General features: G+C 46.5%; 1 protein-coding gene across 1 annotated transcript in view; it reads left to right on the forward strand.

Moving 5' to 3' along the window:
* The first annotated feature begins 1,829 nt into the window (after positions 1-1,829).
* The window catches only part of ppp1r37 (protein phosphatase 1, regulatory subunit 37), a 50,435-nt gene continuing 40,217 nt past the window's right edge, over positions 1,830-12,047 (forward strand). The window contains exon 1 of the mRNA XM_076282454.1: positions 1,830-4,007. Within this exon, the coding sequence (XP_076138569.1) occupies positions 3,299-4,007 (709 nt within the window). The 5' untranslated portion in view covers positions 1,830-3,298. The remainder of the gene's footprint in view (positions 4,008-12,047) is intronic.

The raw sequence follows: 12,047 nt of genomic DNA on the forward strand, positions 1-12,047 counted from the left end.
TCGTTGTTTAAACTTGTGATATCCATGAATTGAATTAGTGAATTAGCTCAACATCGTGTGCTGATAACCATATAGAAAGCCGAGTAAAAGAAAAAAAGTAGCCTATGCGTGCCTGCGTGCGTAGCCTATTCTCTCCTGCTCAAACATGTGTGCGCGTTAATTTTAATAACTTAATAGAAAATTGTAAATAGCCTGATGGCATGCAACTAATGGGATACTGTGCATAGTTGGAAAGGTATGGTAGGCCAATAGGTGAATATACACACACACAAGGTAAATTTTCTCTTGTTGTTGAGTGATTGTACGCACAGTGTATACGTACACATGCAGGCGCGCCTGATGTTGTGGATCAATTGCATGTCTGAACCATTGTAACTGACACTGCAGTGTTTAATTCAATCACGGAGCAGAGTTTAAACTCAATTCCAGGGTAAAGCGCACCCCTCACTGTGCTGTCATTATCAACTCTGAATGCATCTATCAGTCGTCAATACCTTGTAAAGATAAGCAAAACAGATATAGGGGGAAGGATTACGCACGGTGCAAAAGCAAGAGATCACCAGGGTCTCTACACATGAACTCGAGCATTGAGAACATTGTTTGTGTACACAGAATTTACTAAAAAGAAAGGTTTTGAACAACTCACTTTAGCAGTTGGTTTTTCTGCTCGCCGCCATCTTGCCAAAACCTTTCTTTTTAGTAAACTCATCCGTCCTAATTATGCTTTTAAATGAAAGTTTGACTTTTGGCAAGAGTTACGCTTTAAACCCCTGTCTTATATGTGTATATCAACCCTGGGGATCAATAAAGTATTTATCTAGCCTATCTATCTATCTATCTATCTATCTACACACACACGCATGCACACGCACACGTATCCACACGCACAGACACACACGCATGCACACATACACCTATAGACACAGAGTTTATGTGTGTGTGCGTGTCTGTGCGTGTGGATGTGAGTGTGTATGCATGCGTGCGTGCGTGTGTGTGTAGTGTGCATGTGTGTGTGTGAGTGTGTGTGTGTGTGTGAAACAGTCCTGCCATGTAGCTCCTCTCCTCATCATCCTCTACCAGCAACCCTTCGCTCAACACCAATATCTACAGCCTCTGTTAATTGTACACATAAATTCATTACACCCCCCCCCCCCAATAGATGAAATTCCACGAAACTTGTCAAACCCCCAAAAGATATCAGGTATCACACATGCCATTTGGTGCAGTTCAGAACATTTCAACTGAAGATAGGGGCGATTAAAGCAGTATAATATTGCATTTTCATTTTTTTTGACAATCCCTATATGACCACTATCTCTTTATAATTAAGTGTACAAAGGATGATCTTGATGAAATCCATCATCACCTCATCACATGGTAAATGGAAAAATAATGTAAATGGCCTAAGCCTTCTAACCACCTCAATCAGCTAGGCCTACTTGAATTCACTGTAGGGTCAGATGACAAATCTGAATGAGGGTAAAAAAAAATAATAATACAATAAATTCTTTGAAAAAAATCCTTTTAATCCTGGTAGATTATTTTTTGGCTGCAGTCATTCATTGGTAGAGCAAAAAGGAACACTGAAATATACAAAACTATGTATCTTTACACACGAACTGATTCGCCAAAATGTAGACTGTAACCAACATAAAAATGTTCGGCACTTTCTGAATACTCTGTATATCTTTGTTTTTTTTATTATAGAAATACTTCAACTTGTATGGTCTTTCATTAATTTCGATCATGGCCACATTTCCAGCGAAAGTGTTTCCTCAGTCGTGCCAAATCGACTAGAGATGACGTATGAACGTATGGTCAACAAACAGTAGTTGGACTTGGAGACAGCGCAAGGTGGAACAATTCCTTGTGTGCATTCCTCTGCTGAATTTCAAGTCGCGTTTGGCTCACGAATCAATATTTTTACGACTGTAACTTACAGTAAAATAGGAAGCGATTGCACGGAGGTGTTGGAATCAGTTCTTGGGAATTGTCCAGGCAGGCAAAAGCGTCAGCTAACGTTAGCACTACAGAAACATGCTGTGGACTATGACGCCTGTTTTTCTTTCTGCCTGACCGATGGTAATGATGCGAAACGCGTTGGTGAGATGCAGAAGGATTTTTAACGTGTTGATTCTTTAACATGATGGTGGTATGGAGTAAACTCACAAGGTTTTATGTGGGAACGCATACCGTGACACTGGCCTAAATGTAAGCTTGTGTACTTTTATCTAGCTAGCTAGGTGTAAATGAGACGCTCTTGGCGCAAGCTAATGCTAACTGACATTATCTAACGTAATGGAAGCACCGTGAACCACTTTTACCCTAGACGCTAGCTTGCCAGCCTGCCTCTTATCTGAAAAATATGTATGGATTATGATTTAGCCGAAACAATAGGTTATTGTATTTTAAACTAGTGGTTTGAGGCAGCGGAACTACCGAGTTCGTTGTAGTGGCAAGCTTTATTCAACACACCGGGGACTTTTGCTGTTTATCTTCTGGTATCAGCTAGCCCATTAGTCAGCTAGCTTAGCTAGCTGGTGACACGCTCCCAACATAAACCCAGTTAGTTGGGATATCAAACGTGTCAGCAAAGTAGCTAGCTGTTGAAGTTTTAGATCTAGCTAGCGAGTTATGTAAAATTAGCTAACAGTCAATTGGCATCGGTCAACATGAACATTTCACACTGAGCTGCAGTCACTTTCAACTTTATAAACTGTCCCAAGTTTGCCTGTTCAATTATACTGCTGAGTCGAGCACTGGGGTTAATTGCACGGTTAAGTAACCAAAGGTGCTTTGGCTGTTATAGCTAACCAAACTAGTTGATTAGACTACTCTTAAGTCAGGCTAGTAACAATGCGACCAAATTATATGTCAACATATTTCTGATGTCTATTACCTTGTTGGGCACGACTTGTATGTTGGCTCCACTGATTTATTTGCTTCGGTTGTTTATACTGGGAAAGGGCGTTAATGAAAACGTGATATTTCACATCATTGTCAAATTTGCACTATCGTAGCAAACAACGCACTTCAAGGAGCACTGCAATTTTCTCAAGCAGTTGTGGTAATTAGGCGTGTAAAGCAACTGGATTTGTAAAAAATACAACGTGTAGGTGATGATTAAACTCAAGTCACTTGTATCTCAAGTGCATGTAGAAATAGTGGCAAACTTATCTTGAATCAGTCCTTGCAAAGTAGGCAGCCTGTTGAATAGTTTAATTCAAGGTAACTGGATCAGGGAATCTAAGCTTTGCAAAACTCGGGTGTTGCGTGTTCCACTTCCCGACATGAGAAGATGAACAGCGAAGAGCCAGCCTTAGATTTGTGCAATGCTAAGAACAGCGCGGGGGAGAGCACTGCCTCAACTCCCGCGGACGAGATCATCCCCAGGAACAGTGGCCTCCTGATGGATGGAGACGCCGTCAAGCAGGGGATGGACGCACCCACTTTGGCCAGGCTTACCGCCTGTCCAGATGGGGACATTGAACCTCAGCGGACGAAAGAGAAGTCGGATAGCGACGAGATAAATGGAAACGAGAACAACGGTACTGTCACAGCCGCAGCGGTTGGCTCTGACCTAGATGACTATTCTGATGACAGTAAAACACACCCGAACATTAGCGGCATTTTGCCGGAAACGCCTCTGTCCAGTTTTCCCATTGGGGACGGCGCGGATGAAGGGGACATGGATATCGGTGTGGATTTAAGTTTAGATGAGACCGGAGTTTTGGAGTCGGAACCACCGGTGCCCAAATCTGAAAGTGCCTCTAGCGGCACCGGTGTGAACTCGGTGTCCCGGTCGGACACGGAACTATCAGAGAAGTCTTCCGAACCGGGACAGCAGGATGCGCCTTTAAGTCCGTCTCAGACTGAGGCCCTCTCCTCCCCAGCCTCTGACCAGGATGAGGAACAGAAACATAAACCAGGGTCCAAGAGGGTGACGTTCCCCTCTGACGAGGATATCGTGTCTGGTGCTGTGGAGCCCAAAGATCCCTGGAGACATGGTAAAATGTACTACTTCATCTCCCAATCTGACACACACACACACACACACACACACACACACACAGACAAACACACACAAAAGCCTTTACTGGGACAGAATGTTGGTTTGCTTTTCTCTGGATTTTGCTCAACATGTCATCTATCCGCTCACAGAGTGGGTCTGTCAGGTGTAGTGAGTCCAGTCAATCATGTGTTGGTGGTCTTGGGACCATGGTGGAACTTTGAACCCATGCATCCATTTGCAGAGCAGGGACCAGAATGGTTGTTGGAAGAGTGGGTATGTGTTGGCCTGATGCCCACACCCAGGTTTCTGGCGCTATTCCTAATCTTCAGTTCTCATGTGACCTGTGTGTGACGGCTCCAAAACGGGCGACCATCACCCTGCTTCTGCCCTGTGGCCCTGGGCCTGATCCCAGGACACACACACACACACACACATACACACAATCTGCATGTCATCCTGCTCTGCCACCCTCTCCACCTCTACTGAAATCTCTCCCATAGACTAAAATTGCTAGCTAGCAGACAGCATCTGGCTAGCAGGCTTCCCCCTGGCTCACCCCACTAGCATCCCTCCTCTCATCCATTAGCATTCAGCTGAGCTCAACTACCACCCTCAAAAAAAAAAAACTCCTTCTTTCACTTCCTTCCTTCCTTCCTTCCCCCCTCCCTCCATCCATTTCTTCCCTCCTTCTCTTTTTCTCCAAAACATAAATCCATCTGGGCCAAAAAATAAACATGACTCATTGAAACCGCCAGGCCTAGAGGCCTGGGGCGTCTTCTGGGACTCGCGCCCTTGCCTCCATCCAGGCCAGTGCTGTGTCACAGTGCCCTAGCCGAGTTGACCAGCAACAGAGACGCCCTGCTGACCTCCTGCCTACAACAACAGCTGTGAAAGCTGGACAGTTCATTCAGCCTAGCTGTGTGTGCTTTATTTTAAGATCATGACTAGTCTTGGCAGCGGCACAGTAAGTTAAGCTAAGCTAACTGAATGTATGTTTGTCTGGGTGTGTTTTCTCGTCTGCCTCCCAGTGTTCTTGACATGCGCTGGCAGCCACACTCCCACAGCTTTAAGGTGTGTCCTGAGGGTTCTAATCCTATTCACACATAAAGGGAGTAAGAGAAGAAAATATTCCACTAAAGCTGAAAGGCTCTTCGCTCCTTGGCTCTGATGGGGCCGGTGCACAACAATAACAAAGACAACCAAAACAACAACAAAACAGCTTTACAGGTGGCCGCTTACCCGGTCAAATTGCCTATTCCACCACAGAAGAAATGTGTGTTTATGTGTGTGTGACAGACAGGCATTATAGAAACAACAGTTCATTTTTGGGGGGTTTGGTAGGTAAAAGGCGATCAGGTAGGATCAGAAGTTCTTAATTGACCATCTCGGTCATTCTCTAGATATGTCTAGCTTACTCTATGTGATACAAGGTTGGGACAAAGTGGATCTTAATGCATGTGACCAATGATGAGGCAAATGCAAAAGACATTCTGTTCTCCCTTTCTGGTGAGTTTATCAGGTCTGACCAAGTGTGTGTCTCTCTTTAAATCATGCATCCTGTTTGTACAATTGCCGCATCTTGTAAGACAAGCCACAGAGGCTTGTGGTAGGAATGCGTACGTGTGTATGCATGTGTGTGTTTATGCTTGATAGACAACTCAAAGCCACAACAGGCGCAAGCTGCACGTCTTTGGCTGTCTCTGCAGGCAGAAAATACTCGCACACTTACTTAGTGCATGTTCAATCTTGAGCTACACATGTAAGAATTTCACTGTCCTCTTATGCATTTACAACCAGGACACCCCAGCAAAGCATTATATCAAAAAATGGGCTTGTCGGCCTTGGGTCGGTTTTGTACTGCACTTAAAAGACTCCGAAAGGCTCAATTGGGATGAGGACATGGTTGCCTGTGCACGGCTGAATTGAGGAGTATTTAGCTAGCGAGGCTATCCCACATTGCAGTGGGGCAGACCCATTCTCCAGTTGCATCACTCTGTGTCCGACACGGCTTAAGATGACTTTGCCCATCTAACCTGTCTCCAATAGGAGCTGATAGAGCTGTCACATGACTGCTCAGCTGTGAGAGAATAGTCTGTAGAGGGTAAACTGATATCCTGCGTTGCTTCAGCCACCATTAAACTGTGTGAACTCTCTCTCTCTCTCTCTCATACACTCACACACACACACACACACTCTTATCATTTATGTCATCACAGTAGAACAAATCAATACCCTCTGATCAAGCCCTCTGTCTCCCCTGTGTCTCGTTCTCACTGGCGATAAGCACCTAAGTGTGTGTCCAAGTGTCATGTTTTTCTGTTCTGTCGGCATAATGAGCCATGGCTTTGGTCGCAGTCCCATCCTAACTGTGCTGCTGGCTCGCCCAGAAACTGCTGTTTCATCAGCCGTCAAGGCACAGGGACACGCAGGTCGCTCGGCAGTTGCAAAATGGCCTCCTGCAAGGCGGGGAATGTTGGAATGCCAGTGATCCGGGGTGGGAGGGAGGGAGGGAGGGAGATGGGCAATGGCCATCAGGTGGACTTTCTTTCTTTTTTCTCTGCCTTTTTTCCCCTTTTTGTTTGTTCTTGTTTTGAGGGGAAATGACTAGCCATATCAACTTTTGATTCGTCACCCTCTCTTTTACTTTCTCTCAGTCTTTCTCTAGTTATATGCACTGTTGTCATGAGTTCAGTTTTACTACACCATATATCCAGTGTGTGTGTGTGTGAGTGAGAGAGAGGGCTGAGTGTAAGTGTCTCATTCTCTGAGCTTGGGCTCGCTGGTTTTCACAGTTGGCCAAGCGTGTGAGATTCCTGCTCTCCTTCTCCCTCCTCTCTTTCCTCTCTTATGTGTTCTCTTTCCTTTCTGTTTTCTTCAGGCCTCACTGTAGCTCTATCTCTGTCTCTCTCTCTCACTTTGTGTCTCTCTCTCTCTCTCCCTCCCTCCCTCCCTCCCCTGAAGCTCGCACTGACCCGTGGTATTTCTGTCCTCGCTCGCCTGCTTGCTGCGAGAGATGTGGAGTCCAGGAACCTGACCGCAGCCCAGCCCATCCTATCCCTTCATCCCTCTCTGCTTCCTCTCACGCTGTTTGCCATTGTTGTTGTTTGCGCCACAGGGAGGCTCTCGCCTCGTGTGTGTGTGTGTGTGTGCTGTGATTTTGCCACCTCCCCCCTGTCTCCATCCTCATGGTCTTTTGTGCCACAGCACAGCCAGTGCCTTGCACTCTTGGCCAGCGTTCCTCCTTGGACGCACAGATCCCCCCAGTCCCCGCTCCGCACACCCTCACTTCCTGTTCCCTCGCCTTCTCTCAGTTCCTCGATATCCTCCTTCCCTTCTCTCCTCGCCACTGGTGGCTTATTGCTCTCTATTCCCCCGCTCTGCTCCTGTGTTCACCTCTGCTCTCTCTCTCTCTCTCTCCCTCTCCCTCTCCCCCTCTCTCTCTCTCTCCCTCCCTCTCCCTCTCCCTCTCCCCCCCTCCCTTCGGGCAATAGGAATAAGCATGTGTGTTTGAGCTTGGCACCATGGGAATGCGGTAGGCTGTTTAGTCTTCTCTTGCTCCTCATTCCAACCTTTGGATCGTGGCTACAGTTTAGGGTTGCAGTTCAATGGACATGGTTGCCTGTGTAGCCTGGCAGTGGGACAAAACAAAAACAGAACTGGCATATTGAATGCAAGATTTAGACTGCATTATCAGTGCATGGAAATGGATGTGTGCATTTTGTGTGCACAGCAGTATCACACAGTGGTGCCCAAATGCACTGGGGTCAGAACAACATGTTCTGTACTGAAGTGCAGTGGGGAGCACGGAGGTGTGTGTGTGTGTGTGTGTGTGTGTGTGTGTGTGTGTGTGTGTGTGTGTGTGTGTGTGTGTGTGTGTGTGTGTGTGTGTGTGTGTGTGTGTGTGTGTGTGTGTGTGTGTGTGTGTGTGTGTGTGTGTGTGTGTGTGTGTGTGTGTGTGTGTGTGTGTGTGTGTGTGTGTGTGTGTGTGTGTGTGTGTGTGTGTGTGTGTGTGTGTGTGTGTGCGCGCTCTACCAACACTAATGATCGCTGTGAGACCTATAGAGGTTTAAACAGTCATTCATTGGGTCTGTCCTAAACTGATAATTTTGCTGAATTATGAAGGCAGAGTCTGCTGTCAACTTCCAAAGTTCTATACAATTATGAAATCAGACAATGAATAACATACAATGGAAAGATGCACTTCTTGTGTTGCTATCTTGCTTGAAAAAAAAGTTCATAGCTGGTACCTTGATGCCTGCTACGTGAGTGAGCCATTAGACAGTTGAAAACAGTTGAACAGCAAGGCTCAAACAGGCCAATAGTCTCTATGTGGCTCTGTGCAGTGTGTAGAGAGACCCCTGTAATCCTGCTTTAAAATGCCATCCCAAGTCTTGTGTGTATTTCCTGCAACCCAGGGTTGATTTCGTGGAAGTTGGACAGGTTATGGGTGAGTCTGGAGGAATCATGCCCCCACCCTTTTTAGAAACAAGTGTTTTATGCTGCTGAGATGACTAACTAGTCCCAGTCAGTGGCTGGTTGGCAGACATAGTGACACGTCACGGTCTTCTCATACTTTGTCACACTGTCCCTTGGCTGCTCTTCTCTTTGTGTGTGTGTGTGTGTGTGTGTGTGTGTGTGTGTGTGTGTGTGTGTGTGTGTGTGTGTGTGTGTGTGTGTGTGTGTGTGTGTGTGTGTGTGTGTGTGTGTGTGTGTGTGTGTGTGTGTGTGTGTGTGTGTGTGTGTGTGTGTGTGTGTGTGTGTGTGTGTGTGTGTGTGTGTGTGTGTGTGTGTGTGTGTGTGTGTGTGTGTGTGTGTGTGTGTGTGTGTGTGTGTGTGTGTGTGTGTGTGTGTGTGTGTGTGTGTGTGTGTGTGTGTGTGTGTGTGTGTGTGTGTGTGTGTGTGTGTGTGTGGGTGGGTGGGTGGGTGGGTGGGTGGGTGGGTGGGTGGGTGGGTGGTCAGTCAGTTCACTGCTGTAGGCTGAAATGCTTGCCATCTCGTTTAAAGCTCTTGAACCCAGGTCAATTGCTGGAGAGTTGTTGTGGCAGCCAGCTTCACATTGTCCTGCTAATGGGGACAGCTGTGCCACAGTTTCCCCCCCCCCCCCCCCCCCCAAATCCTTTATCCCCCCGTGTGGTTCCTCTGCGAGGCCCTTGGGCTGCTGACCACCTGCCTGTCCGTCCGTCCGTCCGTCCGTCAGCCCATCTGCATTTGTCTGGAGGCATTGCGGTGAGGGCGTCAGAATTCCTGCTTGTGTATTTATAGGCGAGGTGTGAAGTGGAGGCCTGGGCCTCTTGGCACAACGCTGACAGCCACGCGCAGGCTCCTCCACGCCACACAGATCCTCTTCGCTCGCTCACTCGGCCCCATCCTGGACCCCTAGAAAACAGTTGGACACAGGACGGGCACTGCGCCTGAATAAATTATAGACCGTCGTCGAGTGCAGAAATGACGTGCACCCTTATAGTTAAAAACTAATTGTTCAGCACCAGCTGCTTCGTATTGCTGTTCGCAGGGCCGTTACGTGATTAAGTGTTGGAAATAAACAAGTGGATCCATCCAATGCAGTGTGAATAAATTAAGCTTGAATTAAGTTGTTTTTTATGACACAGCCTGCCTGAAATTTGCAATTTAATTTAAGCTTTCCTGGTAAGACATTAAGGTTCTCAGGTTTTAGCATTTCTGCTCTGGTCCCACCCACCAACCCCACCCTCCTCCTGTTTGATTGGGGTTCTGTGTATAAGTGGTGAGTGATGTCATTAGAGTACATTCTTCTAATTGGGGTAAAAGTGGTGAGAGAGAGAGTCATTTTTTGTCGTAAAGTTTAGTGTTTTCATAAATGGTTTTTATAAAAGTAATTTTCCTAGGTGACGTAAAAGGCTGCTCTTGTCTATTTTTGTCAGAATGACTTCCTTCAGAGAGTGCACTACTGAACCTTCACAATGATTCATTCATAAGCTGGAAGTTTTGTGGTGCAGAAACGGAACTCCTATATTTTCAAAATATATGAAAACACTAAGCAGCACTCTTAATTGATTTGCATCCCATTGACATTGTAGTTTGATCACAGGAAGTGCCTTGTGTTGTGGATGGCACCATAGACATCTATGGGTGGCACTCCAACAGTGGGATTATGATGTCATAAAGGCACTGCTGCTGTAGCTGAAGGTCATGCGGGGCAAATGCGCTGTGGTGGTGATGACTGGCCTGCCCTTTATGGGCTGCTTTGGTGGAGGCTGCCCCTACCCCTGCCCAGCGCAGCTGTTGTGAGAGTGACACAGGGGCCACACGGCGTTCCTCGCTCGGACGAACGCAGTCATCTCTGGGCTATTTACAGGCCTTTTGTGTGTATTTACGCATGTGTATTAGATAGTGTTACACACTGCAGGAGGCTTCCCCGACCTTATCATGCAGTGTTTTTTTTTTTCGCTCTTGGTATGGCATCTGACACCAGTTCGAGGAATGCAGGCTCAGGTTCATATGCTGTTTTTTTTTTTTTTTGTACTGCCTGTCACGGTTTACAAACCAAACGTGGGCGTCCTGTGTGCAGTTGGAACCTTAATTCCAGCGTTTCAGTTACGGTGAAAACCAGCCCACTGGCTGGCCTACCAGGACTGTGGCTCCAGCCCAACCAACACACACACACACACACACACACACACACACACACACACACACACACACACATTCTGCCTGGCAACTCCCGTGATGCTACAAAGGCTTGGTCACAACGACCTTGTAGCACCAGCATCTCCGATTGCCCCACCCAGCCAGCAGCTAGCAATGATTAACCCTGAGCCGTGGGCGGGTGGCACAAAGGCATCACCCGATCCTCTGCCACTTAAGACCCATCCATCTTACAACACCTCTGCTGCAGGACTGCAGAGTTGTCTGTCTTCCACAGTGCCGACGCCACAGAATTACAAAACAGTGAAATGATTATCTTTCCTAGTCCAAGCAACGTAATGTATGATGATGTTGAGGAAACCGACCAAATCGTACATGCAAATTTTTTGTTTGATATTTAATTATTGCAATTATGGACTTAAGTGACTTTTGTGGGCTTATTAGTTCTCTCAATTTACTTATTTACTTATATGGATACCAGTAAGGGTCATTGAGGTCCCCAACAGTGTTGTAAGAACAGAACAAGGAAGACCTATTATGTCCATTCCGCTCTTCCTAATAAGCATTCTTTCTGTGTTTGAGGTGGATGGTAATGTTGAGGTTTATTTGTGGTGAGGATTCTTGTGGAGCCATTCTTAGGCCCTGGTGTTGTATTTGCTGAGTTAGTGTTGGTGTTGGTTAGGTAACACACATTCTCTCTCTCTCCAGCAGTCCCTGGAAGCAGGTGAGGCCATGAATGGGGATTACTGTGGCTGACTGAGACTGGTGTGTGTGTTTGTGTGTGTGTACTTTAGCTGTGTATGTGAGTACTTTAGCTGTGTATGAGTTTTCATTCGTGAGCCACGTCTGTGAACTGTTTGCCAACAATTTGTATCTTTTGATAGTTTTCCCTTTTCTATACCCGCCGCAAAACCGCTAAGAATAAGCTAGCTGTTTTATATTGTCATCAGAGGTGGGCAGAGTTGTCCAGTCTCTCTGGTCTGATGTGGGCAGAGTTGTCTCTCTGGTCTGATGTGGGCAGAGTTGTCCAGTCTCTCTGGTCTGATGTGGACAGAGTTGTCCACTCTCTCTGGTCTGATGTGGGCAGAGTTGTCTCTCTGGTCTGATGTGCACTCGTCACATGCACTCATATGTTCTGTACTGTGGCATGGGTACTGAAGTGAGTTGTAATGTTACATTTCGTGTAAAATTGCTTAAAAAGTTATGAACTTAACCTACTTGGGCACCAGCAACAGGTTTAGCTAACAGCCCACGAAGCTGCCAGGGTCCCAGCCAACTTCAAAACTACTGTAGCACAGAGTAATTCGCTCACTCTGAAGTGCTTCACACTTTGTCAGTGGATACAAAAAACAGTGTCACAGCAATTTGTGATTTAGGATATCAGATTCTGGTTTTTGGCATAGTCTATTTT

This window comes from Alosa pseudoharengus, unplaced genomic scaffold, assembly GCF_046254945.1.
Source record: "Alosa pseudoharengus isolate Yale_2024_CS ecotype anadromous, Long Island Sound unplaced genomic scaffold, YU_APseudo_1.1 YU_APseudo_1.1_scf_13, whole genome shotgun sequence".
NCBI lineage: Eukaryota > Metazoa > Chordata > Actinopteri > Clupeiformes > Clupeidae > Alosa > Alosa pseudoharengus.